This window comes from Pinus tabuliformis, chromosome 9 (assembly GCF_031772625.1).
Source record: "Pinus tabuliformis cultivar Carrire ecotype Pingquan chromosome 9, CPIR1, whole genome shotgun sequence".
Lineage (NCBI taxonomy): Eukaryota > Viridiplantae > Streptophyta > Pinopsida > Pinales > Pinaceae > Pinus > Pinus tabuliformis.
In genome coordinates, this window is record NC_142307.1 from 1,991,048,564 (window position 1) to 1,991,070,035 (window position 21,472).

The following is a 21,472-nucleotide window of genomic DNA, read 5'->3' on the forward strand; positions in this document are numbered from 1 at the left end:
AAATATGCGTGGCTGTAATGAGCAAATACACCCTTTTCATACCCGCGCAGGTCACTTTTTCCGCCTAGCGAGTCCTGGAAAACAGGACACGATTCCCAAAATCGTGACACGCTGCCAAAATCGTGACACGCAGTCAGATTTGACGTGGCAAAAAAGGACACGACGTGTCATGGATTTTGGACACGAATTTCGAGAGAATCGTGTCGGACACGACGGATTCGGATTTGTGGGGCCTATAGGACGAATCCGGTTACTTAGAAAAATATACTTTCAATGGACCTCAGCATCCAAGCTCTTGCTTTCCTTGTTATAACCAGCAAAACGCTTGTCGCTGTGAGGAATATCTAATCCTCCATCCAAAGCACCCTTCAGAGCTCTGAAAACTCTGTTGCCAGTGGTGGTCCTCACAAGACCTACGTCCAACAAAGCTCTGAATGGTAATGTTCACTTTTACGTTGCAAAAGAAAATCAGCAGATATAATAGCATTCAACACACAGAGGCAATGTCACGAGTTTCTTATCTATCGGTGGGCATACAGTTAAGAGCTTCATTAACAGAACATAACAGCACTTAGGATGTTTCTGGCATCTCAGGTCCGTATCAGTGAAATTACAGTATCGAATTTATTTGCAGCGACTCCGTTACAACACATTTGGATGTATAAACAACACACATATCATCTTAGGCTTCCATCTAAGTCAAGATCAAGCCCCGCGAAGATGGTCTTTAGCTCTTCTATTCGTTCCTTTGAGAGGCTTTTCTCGCAGCCCGTGGGGATTTGGACAAACAATCTACAAACAATCTAAATAGATATGTGTTTTTGACATGAGATACACAGTTATGATCAATGACATTGCTGGCACAATTTCATATTCTATAGAAACTTGCATTTGAAAGAAACAAACATTTAGTATCAGAATACTCCGATGCCATCGAAACTCTACTAGACAGCAAAAGCACTTGTACAAGCTGTGGCTGGTGAAGCATCTTGTCGTTTATTAGCTGAAGCATATTTCTTGGTAATGAATCTGAAGAAGTCCCTCCATAAAAGCTCAAATGTCAACCAATTTAATCTGCCCTGACCAGAATCAGCACCAGAACTTTTCCCCAGAGAAGATGAAATAGATATTTTCTCGCTTTTCTTCAGTTCTTCAAACATGTAACGTGGTGAAAGACAACCCATGGCCAACCAAGGTGATATCTTACATGAGAAGTTTGCACCATACAAACTTTCTCCGGAACCATGCTTACCAAGCTTGTTGGGCTGCTCTCTACATTCTACAACAAACTTTTTAAGCCTTTGCAATGCTTCTGATTCACCTCCAGCAAGAGATGCATTAGCAGTAGTCTTGTTATCCCCATTTTTCTATATCGCAGGGTTTCACACCAGGGTTCATCCATGCTCTGTGCATCATATCACAGTTGGGCCATTCCAATGCATCAACAATCAACAGACATCAACGCACATTCCAACGTTCACTTCATTATAGCGCTAGAGCAACGTACGCACACACCAAACTATTCGATGCAGAAAGCAGAGAATAATGACAGGAGAATAGGAGTATGGCAGAGGTGTCAGGATGAAGGGGAAACAAAGGGCGTTACTGTGCATAAGATAGAACAGAATGAAAGATAATTATTTGCGAGGAATTTTTATGATAGCTACACAGAGAGCAGCGTATTGGGGCATTATGCTGCAGATTTCAAAGAGCAGCGTTCAACCTGGAGCAGCTGTCAGGAGTAGCGTTACCAGCAAAAAAGGTACACAGAGGAGAGGTAGCAGATTTCTGACAGACAGTAAATTAATGGAGCGTTACAGATAGTGGGTAGAAATGGGATGTAATGCACAGGCTGACGAGAGGGCAGATGGGTCAGGTTTCAAACCAGAGGAGCGCCCAAGTGGAGCATATTAACATCATTTCTATAGCTGGATGACTGACCAAATAGAGAAATGACAGACAGATTCTGGAAAATTTGAAAATGCCCAGGCTTAAACTTGGTTCACAGTAATTATGCAGGGCAAGAATATGCCTGCTGCTCTAATACCATGTTAAACACACATGGCAGCAACAAAATATGAATGATAAACATGAGAGTGCATTTATTATTACCAAATAATATATATTTATAGTACATTGTGTGACCGTTGGGTTCTACATCCCAAGGTCTCTTGGACTTCCTTAGTCTATTCGGCTTCCACACTAACCCATAGAGTATTAGGTGTCCAACAAATACATGGGATCTTGTTCCTCTTCCAAAGATGCAAAACTTGTTAGATGCAAATGGGTTTACAGAACCAAGTATGGACTAGATGGAAAAGTTGATAAACATAAAGCTCGTTTTGTTGCTAAGGGTTTTTCACAAGTTGAAGGTATTGACTATATTGAAACCTTCTCCCCTGTTGCCAAAATGAACTCTATCCGCCTTGTTCTTTCCCTTGTTGCCTCTTTCAAATGGGAAGTCAATCAGATGGATGTTAAATTTGCCTTCGTGCATGGGGACTTGCATGAAGAAATCTATATGGAACAACCCATTAGATTTATACAAACAGACTCCAACCTTGTATTTCGACTTAAGAAATCCCTTTATGGTCTCAAGCAAGCCCCGCGGGCTTAATATGCCAAAATGGATAGCTCTCTTTTAGAAACTGGCTTTTCTAGGTGTCATTTTGACAATACTGTCTACACCAAGAAAGTAGGCAAGTCTCTTATCATTCTTGTTCTTTATGTTGATGATCTTATCCTTACTGGTAGTGATCCCAACCTTATAAACCATGTGAATTCCAACCTTAAAAAGAAGTTTGAAATGACAAACTTAGGACACTTGCATTATTTTCTTGGTCTTCAAGTCTTGCAATCCAAGGAAGGTATTTCCCTTTCCCAGTCCAAGTATGCCTGTGATCTTCTACGCCATTTTCACATGGAAGATTGTAAGCTAGCCCCTTCTCCCTTTCAGTCTGGAGCCAAACTTTCAATCACTTGTACTTCCCCTGAAGTTGATGCTACCTTATACCATCAACTTGTAGGAAAACTTTTGTATCTGACCCATACTCGTCCTGACTTTTCCTATGTTGTTGGCCTTATTGCTCGGTTTATGCAAAACCCACATGAAAATCATTGGAAAGCAACTAAAAGAATACTTTTTTATGTTTGAGGTACAGTTCAGTTTAGGATTCATTACAGTGCAGAATCTCCTCTATTGGTTGGTTTCACTGATTCAGATTGGGCTGGTGACCCTAATGATCGGAAGTCTATTGCAGGTTATGTGTTCACTCTTGGTTCAGGACCTATTACATGGGCTTGCAAGAAACAAAGTGCCATTTCTCTTTCTTCAATAGAGGTAGAGTATCGTGGTGTCGTAGAAGCTAGTAAGGAAGCCCTGTGACTTCGTCAGATCCTGTCAGAGTTTGGCTTTTAGCGGCAGCCTTTGACTACACTTTGGTGTGATAATCAAAGTGCCATTCAACTATGCAAAGATCTAATCCAACATCAATGCAGCAAACACATTGAACTGCACATGCACTTCATCAAAAAGCTCATTCATGACCATTTTCTTGAAGTGCAATATTGTTCAACAGATGATTAAGTTGCAGACATCTTTACAAAGGCTCTCACAAAGGCGAAGTTTACTAAACTTCGACTTATGGTTGGAGTTCAGGAAGTTGTCACTAAGGGGGGATAGGCTCTAATGCCTCCTTCCTTCTCCTATTATGTCATATTTGTACATCCTTCAATCTTATCCCAAGTTGTTCTTAAGGGGGGATGTTAGGATATTCTGACACATAGGAAATAGTTAAGTATAACTTGGTCTAGTGTAGAATTAGGTAAAGTGTGCTTATTTACTATGTACTTTTGTAACTTACAATCCGACAGTCACGATATGTAGTGATCTGACGGTTCATTCTCTCCTCAGTATTACCGACACTTGATCCGTGGCTTAACACCCGATTGGTCCATGGTCTCTATTTAAAGAGCATGGAGGGCCATTTGTAGGGTAATCATTCATGAGAGAAGCTTATGTAATTTTTCATTCTTTTATTAATAAATTGTTTGAAGTGGCTGTGTTGGCTCAAGCCATGGACTGTTTCCCTCTTTGAGGGTTTTAACCACATCAAGAATACTGGTGTATTGATCTGTGATTTGTTTGTGAGCAGTGTCCTTTGGTGTTCTGTCTGAGAAACTTACCCTGTAAATTCCTACAACTAATGACTTCCTATTTAAAGATAAATCCTCCAACGGTTAGTTTGAGTGATCCTCGTCAAAGTAATCTCGACCGTTGATGAAGATTAAAATTTCTTTAATCTCATTCGTCGAAATATTTAATTCTTGACGAAATTCGAATTTTTCAATTAAATGCATTTTAATTAACTCAAAAATTAATTTCCCCAAAATTTTGACTTTGACTTAACCTCCAGGGATCAAAGGCTTAAAATTTATCAAAATAATTAATTTAACTTAGTCCTGGGACTTTTTAAAATTTAATTTTTGAGGACCGACGAATTTTGCCTTTGGAGAATTTAAATTCACCTAGGACCTAGAATTAATTAAATTTCTAGCTTAGGATTAAATTAATTTTTTGCCAGAAAATTTAACTAATTAACTTATGAGGGGATAAATTATTTTTTCAACCCTCAATACACTTTACATCATAAGGGGGAAAACCAATTTGTATTAGACCCTCACAAACTACCCATTTCTGCGACACAAATATAATCCAGCAGACTAAGCAATTTGTAATAAAATAACCTAACCAAATAGTTAGGATTATTCCCAAATCACTTTTACATAGACTCGATCTAGAACACTAGGACTCGCCTAAGATCCTAGTGACAAAATCCATTCTAGCTTTGGGGTAAGACTGGAAAAAAACTCTGTTGACCATCCGAGAATCGATTGGTGAGACAAAAGAATTCACAGAATGGAGATCATCACTAGAAAAGTAGGTTTACCTAGGTCATTATATACATGACACAGATCTATTGAGATTATTTACATTATACACATGCAGAAAGGGTTTGCATAACATCTTGGAAGTCAAGTTCATGATGATAGCTGGAAGACACGAACGCATCGATCAAGTGCTATCCCTTTTGCGAAAAAAGGGGGTGTACTTCTATGGGTCTTTGACACGTAGTGGTCAATAGGTATGATCAAGAACTCGTGTGGACGCTCCCATCCCATCCCGTGACTGATCCAGTGGGTATGTCCACTCCAATGGCATGGCTGACATCATCGTCAAGGAATTCCCCCGCTAGTAGCACTCCCTCAGTCCGTAATGTAGCGCCGCACACTATTGCATATAACCATGTATTCTCATGTCTCCTTGCATACAGCTACACCCAGTCCCACTTCTTTGTGCACAGTCAAACCCTGCTACATGTTACTACATCATCTTGGATCAACTGGTATCCCTCTTGTATCAATGTTTTCGTCACTCTATGAGGGAATGCACTGAGATGTGAATCGCTCCTCCTACACCATGGTGCAACCCTGCACACCACCATGCACCGCTACATACCCCTATACACCCCTAGATATCAAGGTCTAAGACTGAGTCCATAGGCATCATCTCACACCCTATCAGGGTCGCCATCTCCACTACCACTTTGCTGGTAAGCCCTTCACAATGTGAGCTATATCTCCTCATTTGCCCAAATAGACCTAAGTGGCCTAATTCCTCACATGCTAATGTGAATGACACTACTGAGCCTATCCTCAGTAGCTCTTGTGTGCAATATACCAGTGAGAGAGCATCGTCTCCATACAATACCCTGTCTGGTGGCTTGTCCATGCCGCCATCGCCCACCAACTCCTACCAGAGTAGGTTAATCATCCTACAATCCCATGTATGCCCAACATGCCATGACAACTCATGAAATTTGCCTGCCCCCCTGTCAATCCATCCTGTCACTAGTGTTGTCAGGAAGTCTGTAGGGGATATGAAATGGTGTGTGTGCCCAACCATCGAGTCCATCACGCAGCTACTACCATCACCTACCGACTCCACGATGTGATGGAGAATCCCACCTAAATCACAACAACACTCTGACCCTCTAGCCCCTCTGGTAATCCACAACCTCTATTGAACTGTGGCCATGGATGCATCTAACCTCCTAACCAGCTCCACCAGATACCAACTCAATATCTCTCGCCATCGAATGCCGCGAGAGTGATCGAATGCACGAACAACCATACACGGAACCAGTCGCCCATCCTGCGAATGTTGCTCCTTATGTAGCTCATGTCGCCTCATCACATTGACCTGGTTAGTACATAAAATCTATCATGGTAATTCTGCATCTCCCTCTCCGCTGTGCAAAGGTAGCCTAGCAATGCTGCAAGTCCCATCTATATAACCCCAAAGAGAGTTACTATCTGGAAGTATTGTGGCTCTATTGATGGTCTGTGCATTTGTATGCCATAAATCAATGGCAGGCCCAAAAGATGATTTCTTTTCCTCAACCATGGGCTCAGCATGAGTCATAACCCACCCCTCCATGACTAGCTCACATCCTTGTGTGTGTTGTCCACGCCGCTATAGGTGGCTGCTATCGGGAAGTCAATCATGGCTCCGGGGACCTCTGTGTCTCCAGGCACCTCAACTGGGAATGACACCTCATCAACAAATGGCTCTATGGGTGTATGCTCTACTCTCTCCATGAAGGTGTCAACTGATGCTATCAAAGAGGTCTCCAACAATGGTGACTCATACGCCACACTCGGCATGTCTATGTGCCCTTCGCCATCATGTGTGTCCTCCCAGTCAACCTCTTCCTCAAGCTCCTAACATCTAAAGCCTAGTCTCCACCAGTAGAAACGCCCCCTGGTCTCACCCTCTAACTGTCCTAGTCCTGTCCACTCCCTTTGAGGGGGTCTAGTGTCCTCTCGGTCGAATTCCTCCACGAGCCTTTGTGTGAACTTTGTGTAGGATGTGATACGTGCATGACCCAAAGGGATCAACCCTCAGTACCACCACTCCATAGCATCTCCATCCAAGTGAAAAGTGGCATGTCTAATAGCATCTGCTTCCCTCATGGGGTTTAGCCAGAAACATGTGTCCAGTTCTTGTACCCATTTTTTGACAGAACTCCTAGTTGAACCATCAAAGTGGGTGAGGGTAATTTTTCCCTCATTTCTACTCACTCTCCCTTGAGCCATGCGTTCGTCTATGGTTCACCCATCATAGTGCATACATGCCCAAATCTTCCATGATCTTGTTGGCTACCCCTCAACTGGGCAAGATCATGCTTTGATACCACTGTAATATTCCAAATTGAAATTTACAGCAGATAATAGATGCATGAACTAAGCTATAGCAAATAAATTTTCTACATAAGCACCAGTTAATAAAACACAAGAAATAGGGCGAATAACTAAGCCATTTTATTAATGTGGAGAACTAAGTACATCAGATAATAAGAAAGATAGAACCTGTGCTTGCTACAACAAGAAAGGCAATATCCTAGGTGAATATGATTGTACCCGAATGTTGGAGATGGCTCTGCTACCAAATCTGTGTCCACCCAGAAAAATTGTTGTTGTTACTGGAAAGGAACTATTGATTTAACTTTCCAAATTGCTCCAAAAATTATGAGAAATTAGCCACATTCACTACTCCACCAGCGAAATGAAACCCAGAAATATATCAGGGACCCAAGATGTGGAAATGGTCCCGGGGTAAACTACGCCCTCCTCCAACAATTTCTACTACTCGTTGCTAGATGAAACTAGGAATTTTGCCCTCATAAGTGCTAAGAATATTCTGTAAAATTAATCCTAGCCTCCTCTCACCAAACTGACAAAAACCCAGAAAGGGTTTGGGTTGAATCCACTGACCCCTGGTGACCCCCAACAAGTGCAAATTGCTCAATTTGGCCAGAAAACACCCCACAGTTTAGATACTGTTGAATTAGGCCCAAATCTACCTCCAAGAAATCCTCCCTAACTCCTATGAATTTCTCCCCTCAATCACCAAGCAAATCCCAGCTCGAATGCTCCCCAAATTCTTAATCTCTGCAAGTGCACAAAAGTTGCCAGTAAATCCCTGCACAGCCCTGGAATAGACAAAATCAGCCCTCTAAAATGCAGCACTCTCACCCCCTACAAATCACCAAGGAAAAATTGTTATCCCTTAGGATAATTCTTTGCAATTTCTCTAGCCAAAACTCCACTGATTGCTAGCTTCTCTCATCCCCCACGAAATTATTTTGCACCCTTCGAGTAGTAAGCCCCAGCTGAAAGAAACCTGTAAAATAGCTCCTCAATGATCCGGAATCAACTACCCAAATCTCCTAGAGTGACACTTGAACTTCACCGAAGGAAGAGTTAGAATTTCCGCTTGGAAATTCCTTGTGCTAAATAGCACAGTTGTCTTCGCTAAATAGCTCAAGAGAACTAAGGTTTGAATTATAAAATGACCAAAAGATAATCCACAAAATGAGTCCATCCTCCTTTTATAATTTCTCCTCATGCCTCTAGACTCCTTTTTTAATATTATTTTATTGGTGGGGCCATTTTCCACTAAATCAATTTTGCCACCATTTAATAAAATAATAATTTGCCACTATTCTCCGATAAAATAATACTAGCCACCTTTCTCCAATAATATTTGCCCCTTTTTAATTAATATTACTAAAATTGGGCAGAATTCTTTAGTGACTCCCATGCTCACAGAATTGGAGATATTACATAGTGCTTTAAAATTATTTTTTATAGATTAGTGCTGACACTGAAACTCTGAGCGCTTAAAAACTATTGACTAAAATTGTGATAATAGAAGCTAACAAGTGTAATATATTGTGAGGCATGATTTAGGTGAATTAATATTATTTTACACTAGGCAGTTGTCAAACACGCCAATGCCACACGCTTGAGGGGTTACAGTGCGTCGAGCCCATTACACATAGGTGTGGCATTTATGGAGCATTTATGATGGACGATTTCATGTTTTAGCATGATATCTTTGTCTTAAAGATAGTTTTGAAGGTTGGCTTGACACCTATCCACCCTGTATCATGGAGTATTGTCATTTTAAGGGATTTGGGTGCATTATTAGCCTAATTGAAGAAAAGCGCTTGTTTAGCCTAGTATAAATAAAGGAATGCTCTCTTCACTTGAAATCATTGCACATTGGAGAGATATCACTTCTCTTGTCTTTTCTCTATAATTCACTATGGATCACTAGCCGAGCAATTGAGTGACATTTTCTCTTGGGAGAGTTTACAGTGTGGATGGTTCTATTTTATGGATGATTGTTGGTGAACTTTGATGATAAATGCTGTTGGAGAGGTAAATCCCCTCTACGGATAGAGGCAATCCCTACTAGCCCAGAACGGGTCTAGCAACAATCAGTCAATGCTACTATGCAAGTTCCTAATTGCAATTAAAAGGTAGGCAATGGACACCTACTTGGATTCCAACGCTATAGTTTGATGAAGAGATGCCGCTCTCGCTCCTTCGCTCTGGCCGGTCACGATCCTCCGCGATTTCCGCGAATAGATACCTGCACACATGAAGAGGAAGACAAACACAAGCGTGAAATCTAATAAAAGCAATTATACATCAGCCAGAAAGGATGTAATTCACATTAACCATCGCAGAGACAAATGAGAATGGAACCATAATAGTAGTCATCTATTATTAATCAATAACAGAGAAGAGTACAACCAAATGTTCTGACGTCGATATCCTTCTCGAGAGGGTCCAGCGAGCAAGTCTCTTAAGCATTCACCCTTAGAGATAAATCTCCCAAGACGAGAACTCTCTCTCTCACACAAGCAACACTCCACAACCTTCCTTAAGCTATCTAGCAATTCCACACTTATCACACCAACTACCTATAGTAGCAGCAATCTGAGCACTATAAACTCCACACAATCCAAACTAAAAACTAGCTGCTCATGGCAATGGTAGAGGCATAAATAGGAGAAGGGGTCTCCATGAATGGTGGAAGGATGAGCTTATCTTCAAGGAAGGTGGTTTCAAATGACGAACAGACATGCCATAGAAGGGAGGGCGATACTCACAAGGCCAACAACCAAGTCTGGAATCATCTGGAAGGCTGGCTGTTGGAACAAATTCGCCCAAACAGGATCAGCGCGAGTGCATAACTGGACTGGAGCGCTGACATCGCAAGGTAATAATAGACAGGGCCATGTCAGCGCGACTTAATATGAACAGAAATTGCGCTGGCTCATGAAATTCGACCAGCGCGGAAAACCCGTGTGCTTCCGCGCTGGCAGCGCATGAGTTCTGTTATGAAGCGCCAGTCAGCGCGGTTATTTTAATAACAGTCGCGCTGATGATGAAAACTTTGGCAAAGTGGGTCATTTGGCCAGTTTAGAGAGCATGAGCTTGATTATTTTGAACTCTTGACACAGTAGGGAGACTGACAGGGAGACAGTGAGAAATTACTGTGTAACAAATGCTATTAAAAGTGAGTTATCTTCCTTTGATTTTCTCTATTGTTGATGGATAAGGTTTATTAACTTATGCACCATGGTTAAGTTATTATTTTATCTCTTAATTCTTCTTGATCAAGGTTTTCAACAAGTTCCTTTGAGGTGACCTAGGTTAAGATCCCTACCTTATTTGTTCAAGGAAATAGAAGGACGCTAGGATTAAAGGATTAGTCTCCTTTAGTTTCTTTGAAAACACATCCAACTCTTTTCTTTCAAAAATTTGTTACTCCTACACTCCATTAGCCCTTTGATTGAGAAAGACAGTTGTCTTATTTTTTTGCATCAATTGTTTAAATCTCTAAAATCATATTTTTGCTTATTTTAGGGTAAATTAGGGTTTAACTACACCAAAATCATATATTTTCAACATTTATTGTCTTCGATGTATTGTTCTAAGGTTAAGGTTTGTTTGGAATATATTGGAGAAGCAAAACTGTCATTTTATGTGTATTTCCAACTCTAAATTAAGACTGACGTCTTGGGTTTAAGTGCTGGAATATGCCTTTTGATAATTACTCTAGGTGCATATGGGTCTATTTTTTGTAGCAAAAGAGTAAATTCATAGGAAAGTTCCAGTAGTTTAAATCCATGGTTGAAAAAAACAATTTGGTCAGAAAATTAGAACTTCAGGACTAATAATAGTGGAGATTATGTTAACCATGGGTTTAAGATCCTTTGTATCCAATTTGGCATTACTAGCAAAAACACAATGTACCTTCCACTCCTTGGTGAAATGCTGTTTCTCAAATGAAGAATTGCACTTGTTGAGATGACAATGCATGCATTGTAATAGACAGATCGATTTCAATGAAGTGGTAGCTTGTACATCTTATATCCTGAATTTCATTCCTGCCATAGATTTCGAAGCGCTCCATTACATGTAGATGTGTCTAGAATAGATGCACTGTGTGCAAATCCAAAATCTATATAGCGACACCATGATTGGAAGTACATCTATGGTAGGAAGGGAGTGAGTTGATAGCAATGCTTTAATAATTAATCGTTGCAGTGATAATGAGAATTATGTGATGTTAACCTAAATAAAAAATAAGCACGAATGATAGAGAAACAATTGAAGATCAAACACGTAATACACTATTATATGGAGCTTGTTCACCACTAATGCTCAACAACCAATGAAGAATTGTACCACTCTTGTAGTAACGAGATAAAGAATATCATACTACAACTCTCTCACTCATATGCCTTCAGCTGTGGGATTTCGTTTGTATAAATACCATCGTCAACAATGTTAACATAATCACTCACAGGGATGCTTGCTTGTGTCTACACACCGATTCAAACTATGCCTACATCATCAAAATCATCAAGATGATAACATATTTAAACCTATCACTGAGAGCAGGGGTACATCAAGGGACCTGCAAGGTGATTTACTAAGAAGTGTTAAACGGAGCTGAAAAAACCTTTTTATACGTAGCATACTTATTTTCTTATGTAACATGTTCATATTACTTTATGTAGCTTGTTCAACAACTGATACTCACATCATCTAGTTTTGGTACGATGTAATTTGAAACATTTGACTTTCTTGTTCTCTTTCACATTTTGTAGAATTCTATCGTTTTTGCTGGCATGGAAGATGATCTTATGAATATAATAAGTGCACTAATCTTTTGCTATGCTTTCTTTCCAGTTGTGCAGGGATGTGCATATATATTGATCGTTTGCTTTTAGAAGGACTAGAGGACATTAAGCAATTGCGAGCGACAATTTATCACTTCAAAAGATCTTGATATTGGATTTTAATTAACTTAATTAAGAACGGGGATTAGTTCAAAATGTGAATCTCAAGTTATATGTATTTATTATCATTCACTTGATTCAATCTTTTGTTCATGATGCAAAAATTTGTCTTGACATTAATATAACTACTATAAAGACCATTATAAAGTTAGTTCTTTTCCCATATTCTAACTTACAGTGTTTATTTTATGAAGAAATAAGATTTTTTAAAGTTTAAAAAGTACATGAGCATTGAGATTTTTTTTAAGTTCAACAAGTACATAAGCATCATTGTTGGAAACACTGAAAGGAAGGTGAATAAATATTTCCTACTATTTACACAATCAGTTAGATTCTTTAATTATTCATATCATTAACAGAATCAAAACATAATATATCATCACATCACATCAACAATACACAACATATTTCATCCAAACAAGCTTTGCATTATACATGGTTTACATACAACAATTTACCAGCTAGGCTGGAAGGAAGCACAAGACTCCCCAAGTCTGAAGATATGCAGACTAAGTCTGCAAGATTCTTCAGTCTCCTTTACAATCAATCAATTAGCCAAACCTTGTTGTTGCTGCTACTATACATTTCACAATTGCCTGCACACTTCACTGCTGCCACACTTTGTGATATTCCCACTTAGCAATATTGCCAAGGGAAATATCAATCTTGCTCAATTTTGTCTTATTCAATGTTTTCACTCAGGAGATATGGGTTCAGAGGTCCCACATGAATTTTGGGATTAAGTGGGGGCCCAAACATTAGGAAGGAAGGGAAATATTGTGGCTCTAGTGGAGCATGGGGGCCACCCCATGGAGAATTATGGCCCGCATGTGGAAGACACTCTCATTGGAGCGAAGTTGGTGGGGAAAGTCGAGTTGGGCCCACATGGGCATCTTGGAGGCTCTTTGATAAATAGAGCAAGAGGCACTCATTTTGGTCATTCATTCATCTATTTAGAAATTGTGTCTTTGACATAGCACGCTTGAGCTGAAGCCAAGTCTGCAGTGTTGTTTAGCACACGAGTGTCTCCTAGCGGATATATCAACCCTTGCTTTGGTGGACTTACAATGCTAGACCAAGGAGGGAGTCCTACCTATACTAGTTCGTACCAGTAGCAGGGAGTGGAAATTTGTGGAGAGGATTGGCAACAACAGAATAGGGACTACGCAGCTCTTGGAGGAGGCATGCTTGGAGGTTATCGAGTGAAGGGAGTTAGGGGCTGAAACTTGAGGTGGAGTACGGGGAAGTGTTGTGGGGGCTTTTCCAGCATTTTGGCAAAGCAGCAAACACATCATTTGCTTCAGGTCACATCTTCTGTTTGTGGAGGAAGGCCAACAACATATTTTTTGGGTTGTTTCAGCGCAGAGTTAGGAGAGAGCAGTAGCAAATTTGAGAGGGATTTCTTATTGTTCATTTGGGCTTAGCTAGCTTGCCTTGAGCAAGCCTAGGTGCACTCTTTCTAGCACCACATTATACCCTCTTATTTATTAATAAAATGTCTCAGATTAGTGCAGTTCATGGAGATTTCTGGTTGTTAAATGTCTTGTAAATTTTTGCATGTGTTTCTGGTATATTTTCTTTGTTTGACATTGTATATTTCCATTAGGAATATTACAGGTTTTTTTTGTTGCTGCACTCCACTCCTGCCACTAACTCTGCCATTGTTGTTGCTACCTCAATTTGTTGTGACATTTGCGTCTTCCACTGCTACACTCCAGTGCTAGTCACAACTTCAACAAGGTCATTGCCACTATTAATCATTAAGGTCATTGTCACCATTTTTTTGTCATATTGCCATCTTCCACATAGTCATACATCAAAGTTAAGGCTGCTATACTGCATGCATATCATTGCCATACTTCATGACACAAACTATAGATTACATCCCAAGGTCTTACTATCTAAAATCATCATGGTCTTTTCATGTCGTCTTAGGTCACTGCTAAGGATACGTCATACCTTTAAGCCAATCTCAAGGAAATATTAGCATAGCATGATTGTCACTGCCCAACATTATTACAACTGTCATGCCTCCAAGTGATATAGCAAGGATCATGTGTATATGAATGATGAATGCTGCCTCACTGTGTATGAACACTGAATGTTATTTCACAGTATATCAATTGGGTTATAGTTCTTCCACAACAACTGAACCCTTCCACCATTGTCAAATTGTTATGTAAGTGAATGGTGTATATATGTCAAGTATTTGCATTCAATATTCAAGAATACCCAAACTGAAACACTGCCATACTGTATATATCAAGGTATTTGAGAACCACATCATACCTTTGTCATCATTCATAATGTAGATAACACCCTATGGAAGTCTAGTAAACATAAAAAGTTGTCATAAAAACCTTACATTACAGAGATTACATCAATAGAGATGGAATATATCAATTCGCATCACAAGAGAGGCGACTTCTCTACATCACAGAGGCTTGTTCCTTATAATGGTTCGTCCCATCCACTGTAGTGTGAGTTCAAAACAAAGATAAGATGCCCATGACAAGAGCTACGGGAATGTCAACTTTAAACATAGAGATTAGTCATTCATTTTAATTCGTCCAAAGCTACAGGAGGTGACGTTGTCCAATGTTGTTCTAGCCACGAAATTTGGTGGAGAGGCTAAGGCACACGAGATCTCCAATACCCGAAAGGGTTTGGGCAGATTCTAAATAGTTTGGGAGATATTAAAATAATTAATATTTTTAATGGATTCCCTATGTCTAAACTTAGGAAAATTAAAATATTAATGTGAATTAACATAAAATTGTGTTAAAATGGTCCAAAAGTCATGGATCAAGCCAAATCTAATCTTAGTTGTTGATTAGGGACTTAATCTCGGCCATTGATCTGTCAACGAAAAAAGCATAAGAGGAGGCTTGAGGGTCACTTGGAGAACACACCAAGAGATCAAGATTTCAACTTTCTGGGACAAGTTTTGTTGAGGAAGTCGAGAGAGTGATTAGAGTTGCAGCTGAGGGGCACTGAATACAGAAGCATTGAGGCAGAGACACTATCGGGAACTGGTGGAGTTGCCAGGAAAGCTAACGCAGAGAGAAGAAGCCAGAACTGCCAAGAACAGTCGGAACTGCTGGAACAGCCAGGAAAGCTAACGCAGAGGGCAGAAGCCGGAATTGTTGAAACTGTCGGAACAACCAAGAAAGTTGATGTAGAGGGAAAAAGCCGGAACTGTCAGGAACTGTCGATAAAGCTAACGCAGAGGGCAGAAGAGGTTGATGTAGTCCCTAGAGGCTGACGTTGCGGTTTTTCATGGGGCATATTGGAGCTGAGGAGCTGCCGAAGTGTTTATCCGGGGTTTCAGTCGGAGCATCTGTCTCCGAAGGAGAGGTACTACTGCCGAGATTATTCTCTGTTGGGTGAGCCAATTTTGGCACCCAAATTGTATTCAGAAACTGCATAATAATAAAATCCTCAAATAACTGCACCAATTTTCGCACATTGGGTTTTTCTGGGGACATTAGTCTAAAAACAACGATGTCACTTGTGAGTTTGTTTTGTTTCCTTCAGTTGATGATCTGTAATGTGTTGAGCATGTACTTGTATTTATTTCCAGTATTTACATGGTAAATAACTTGTTAATTAACAGAACAACCTCTACCTTGTGGGATTGGGCGGCCTCAGTCTTTGGGCAAATTGACAGGGGTAGACTCAGCATCACCAACACTTTGAAGAATTGAAGACTTCTAAAGTAGTGAAATCATTAACAAGGCTTGGACTCTGGTTCCAGGCTTTATTATCTGGGATGTCTGGAAAGAATGCAATGGCAAGATTTTCAAGAACAAAACAGGCTCGACCCAGAACATCATTGTCCAAATTTTACAACAACTCAAAGATACAGTAGGAGCCCTTATGTGGAAAATTCCTGAGGACCCTCCTTCGCCCCAAGATGCTTGCATACTACTGCAGTTGGGTCTCCATTCTCTGGTTCCCCAAGGCACTGTCAAGGGTGTGAGCAAAACAACTACTAGTAAAGATATCTGGCAACCTCCTCCTCATGGTTTTTTGAAAATCAATATAGACGGGGCCTCTAAGGGCAACCCAGGGATGGTTGGATTTGGCGGTGTCATAAGAGATGAGCAGGGGCGCATAAAGGATATCTTTCACAGTCATTTGGGGACTGCCACTAATAACATGGCGGAGCTCATGGCCTTAGAACAATGCCTGGAAATCCTGATGGAGTCAAATTTACACAACGAAATCATTAAAGCTGACTTTGAATTGGTCATTAATGCGGCCAAGAAAATGTGTAATGGAACGACACCTAGAAAAGTGTCAAAACATTGAAGGCTCTCGCAGGTCTTTCAGTGTATTCATTCCCACTTGTGAACCTTGAGAACTGTCAGCTTCGTTCATGTGGGAAGAAAATCCAATATGCTAGTTGATCGTCTGGCGAATGAAGGAGTGATATGTAAGAAAAGCTATATATGGTATGATTGGGATTCTATACCCTCTGGTGAACTGCGTGATGATTGTCAACAATAGGCAGCCAAAGACATGGCATACTTCCAGACCATGAATAATGAGCAGGAGGAAGACAATGGTCTCTCTGGACCAGGGGTCTAATTTTGTTTGTGTGTAAGGTTTTGGGTTTTGTTGATCCTGTTGTTTGTTTATCATCAACAGGTCTGTCTTTTGTTGGTCTTTACACTTGTAAAGACATGTACCATATGTAATCTTTTTTTTTTTTCGGTTAATTTAAGGCTCCAGTCTTACCTGACCAAAAAAAATAATTAACAAAACAAGTAGGTAGGAATAAATCAGAAAGTACATGGAGGGTTTCTAATGGGTTAGACTTAGAAATTCCAACATGGTATCAGAGCGTGGTTGCAAATCACAGGAGAAATGAGGACATCAACCAAGCAGAGTAGCAACAACAAAAATCAACTGTCCTGAGTGACAACGTTGATCCTTGCAGAAGGCGACAGAGGAAGGAGTGACGCAGAGGGATTGTGTCATCATTCTGGGCCAGCGAAAGACAGCACATAGGCTAAGGGAGGAAAAATCAGGCTCACGCAGAGCAACGAAGAGGCCAGGAGGGCTAACGCAGTTGGCTGGGGGAGCTGATTTGTCAGTGCTAAGATTGCGCAGAGCCAAGTGGCTCAATCCTTCAGTTGCCGGGGTATAGGAGGTTGTGGGTAAGTTACAAAGTGAAGCTGGTGGGGTACTGTAGTCAGAACAGTACCTAACAGGGCAAGACCAAGGGGAGGGAGTTGCTGCCGAGGCAGATTTCTAGCCAAGGAATCCAGATCAGTGGTGCAGTTGCACAGATGATTGGAGAGGGGCAACTTGATGGTTGGCAGAAGGATTTCCAGGAGGGAAATCGGGACTCAGAGGGAGTCCAGAAGAGAACTTCTAGACGGGAAGTAGAGAGACTCGAAGGAGTCGAACAAAGAACTTCCAGATGGGAAGTAGAGAGATTCAGCTGGTGCCGAACCAAAAACTTCCAGTCGGGAAGTAGAGAGACTCGGAGAAGTCAATAGAGAATAGTAGAGAGATGACCATGAATGGGATGAAGGATCAGGATAGGCTAGACAGAGAGTCCAACTTTGTGGTCTGGAAGGCCAAGATCTTGTCCACTCTAGATAAACATCGTATCAAGGCCTTCGCCTTGAGGGATGACGATTGTGCCATGAGTACTCATGTGCCACTTGAGCGAAAGTGGGGAGACATCGAGTTGTAGTCAGGAGGACTACAGAAGATGAGGGGCAGGATCCTTGAGGTACCCAACCTCTTGGATTATACCTGGCTACGAGAGCCCCGAAGAAGAGTAGGACTGGCGGATGTCGGTAGAGATGGATGAGGATGGAGCAACAGAGAGAGCTACAGTGCAGGATTCCCAGGACAATGCAAGGCTAGCAGGTTGCAACAGTGCGAGAGGCACGGGAGTGTTGCACCAGTGCAGGATGGCACAGAGAGGTGTGCAACGGTGTGAGATGCAGGGAGTTGTTGCAACAGCTCAAAGGTTAGAGAGGGAGCACTTGTTAGCGACAGAGGGAGCTTCAGTATTGGGAGTGTCTCTAGCCTAACAGAGATGTCAGAGTTGGAGATCAATTACTTACTTCTTAGTAACTAAGTTGCAGTGCAACAGTTAGCAATGGTGGTGCTATGGGCAACAAGATGCAACATGATGAGAGGGGATGCAGTGCAGATGCAGTAGTGGCAATGGCAGGGCCATGGGTAGCAACACGATGCAGAGGGAGCTGTCGTACAGATGCAACAACAGCAGTGGCTGAGCCATGGGTGGCAGTACGGGATGCAACAATACAGATGATGGGTAGCCTAGCATCAAGGACTGATGTCGAATGATCAAAGTAATACTCAATGAGGAGTATTGCTAAAGAACAATGCTCGTTAAGAGGGAGTGTTGATTTGGGGTAGCATCGGATGTGCTCCAGCCATGAAATTTGGTGGAGAGGCTAAGGCAAATGAGATCTCCAATACCTAGAAAGGGTTTGGGCAGATTCTAAACAGTTTGGGAGATATTAAAATAATTAATATTTTTAATGGAGTCCCTAAGTCTAAACTTAGGGAAATTAAAATATTAATGTGAATTAATTTAAAACTGAGTTACAATCGTCCAAAAGTCATGGATCAAGCCAGATCTAATATTAGCTGTTGATTAGGGACTTAATATCGGCCGTTGATATGCCAACGAGAAAAGTATAAGAGGAGGCTTGAGGGTCACTTGGAGAACACACCAAGAGATCAAGATTTCGACTTTCTGGGGTAGGGTTTGCTAAGGAAGTCGAGAGAGTGATCAGAGTTGCAACTAAGAGGCACTGAATACAGAAGCAGAGATACTTCCGAAACTGTTGGAACAACCGGGAAAGCTGACGCAGAGGGCAGAAGCCGGAACTGTCGGGAACAGCCGGAATTGCCGCGAAAGCTGTCGTAGAGGGCATAAGCTGGAACTATTGGGAAGGCTAACGCAGAGGGAAAAATCTGGAACTGTTGGGAACAATCAAAACTGCCGGGAAAGCTGATGCAGAGGATAGAACAGGTTGACGTAGTCCCTAGAGGCTGACACAGGGGTTTTTTGTGGGGCAAATTGGAGCTGAGGAGTTGTCGAAGTGTTTATCCGGGGTTTCAGCTGGAGCATCTGTCTCCGAAGGAGAGGTACTACTGCCGAGATTATTCTTTGTTGGGTGAGCCGATTTTGGCACCGAGATTGTATTCTAAAATGCTTAATAAATCAAACCCTCAGATAGCTGCATCGGTTTTCCTGCATTGGGTTTTTCCGTGGACAGTGGTCCAAAAACAACAGTGTTACTTGTGTGCTTGTTTTGTTTCCTTCAGTTGATGATTTGTAATGTATTGAGCATGTACTTGTTTTTATTTCCAGTATCTACATGGTAAATAACTTGTTAATTAACAGAAAAAGTAGGTAGAAATAAATCAGAAAGTACATGAAGGGTTTCTAATGGGTTAGGCTTAGAAATTCCAATGACGTTACAAAGATTACATCAATAGAGATGGAATATATCAAGTCACATCACAAGAGAGGCAACTTCTCTACATCACAGAGGCTTGTTCTTTATAATGATTCGTCCCATCCACTGTAGTGTGAGTTCAAAACAAAGATAAGATGCCCATGACAAGAGCTACGGGAATGCCAACTTTAAACATAGAGATTAGTCATTCATTTTAATTCATCCAAAGCTACAGGAGATGACGTTGTCCAATGTTGCTCCATTAGTGCAAGATCAAAATTGAAATAGCTCCAAAATACCTTCACCAATACCACCATTTTACTGTTCTTTTTAATATTACATACCCAACATTTGACACAAGGAAGTCAAAACCAATATGTACTCTTAACTGCTTCAAATACTTTCTTAGAGTCAACTCTTAGTCAATAGGAATGCACCATTGATTATGACTTACCCAACATTTGACACAAGGAAGTCGGAACCAATATGTATCCTTAACTGCTTCAAATACTTTCTTAAAGTCAACTCTTAGTCAATAGGAATGCACCATTGATTATGACTTCGTACATAATATCAACAAATCATGGATTAACAAGAAAGGTATACCATTGATAGTCAGGGTTTGATGTGTAGTGTAGTAACAATTTTAGCAGTGTTGTGTAGTGGTTGGTTAGTGGCTTGAGTAGCGTTTGTGCAGTGAGGCTACCAGGACTTGACAAGATACACAATATCTTCATTACAACTTTCTTATATTGATTCAGAGCACAGGGGATCCAGTTTGAAAATTGTGAAACGTGGTCCACCAACTCATCAGCAAGGATTGGAGTCATCTTCAGGTTGTGGCCTGAGAACACTTTAGGGTGACAATGTGGTGCTAGGGTAGGTCGTAGCCTGCACAGGGCATTGGAGAGTCCTTTTAGTGGTTACTGATAAATTAACAGGGCATTGGAGCATCCACTCTGATAGCAATTGGTAAATAGAGTGGAGGCACTCATTAGGTTGGGATCTCACTTTCGGGGTGTTGTGGCATCCTTCCAATTGCAACAAGTTTATTGGGTGTATGAGCATCTTACAGGTTGTGGCCTATAAATTAGGGGGTTGACGCCTCCCTCAATTGTAGCTGGAAATATTGATGTAATTGTTTTCTATTAAAAGAGGGAAGAAGACAATTACTAAGAAGCATTCGGTGGGTTTTTACTCGAAGGGGGTTTTCCACCTAAAAGTATTGTGTCTACTGGATTTATCTTTATGCATTGTTGTATGTTGTTGTATATTGTTGACGAATGTTTATGATTATCTGAAGATGATAATAATAATACTGTTGAAGATTAACTAATGCTCTAAAAAAATTAATAAGTGATAATTGCCAAGAAATATTAATTCAACCCCCTCTTAGTATTTCCAACAATTGATATCAGAGAAGGTTATTTTAGTAGCAACTTAATAGCTGGAAGGCAGATCTCAGAGTACAGAGATGGGAAAATCGAAGAAGAAAGCACAAAGAATTCAAAAGAAGTTTTAGTTACTGTAACAGTCTCCAAATCTGAAGAAAATTAGTATTGTACACCAGCTCTCGAATTTGATGAAGATAATTACTAGAAATGGGAATATAGAATGATAGTCCATCTGGAAGCTCATGATGTATGGCAATATGTTGTCTCTAAAAACACATCTACTGACGAAGCTAAAATTACAATATGAAATCCATGAATGCCATTTTTAATGTTCTGACAAATCCTGTAAAAGCAAAAGTTGGTCAATGCTCAATGACCAAAATTCTTTGGG

The 21,472-nt window shown here is 40.8% G+C and overlaps 1 protein-coding gene across 5 annotated transcripts in view; it reads left to right on the forward strand.

The window, feature by feature from the left end:
• LOC149157005 (uncharacterized) overlaps positions 1-12,398 on the forward strand; it is a 407,149-nt gene extending 394,751 nt beyond the window's left edge. For 4 of the 5 annotated variants that reach the window (XM_089445507.1, XM_089445506.1, XM_089445504.1 and 1 more), the window contains one exon: positions 12,118-12,398. In XM_089445507.1, coding sequence (XP_089301633.1) covers positions 12,118-12,217 — 100 coding nt within the window. In that variant the 3' untranslated portion in view covers positions 12,218-12,398. The remainder of the gene's footprint in view (positions 1-12,117) is intronic. The other variant, XM_089445505.1, reaches the window with a different exon arrangement.
• The last annotated feature ends 9,074 nt before the right edge of the window (positions 12,399-21,472 follow it).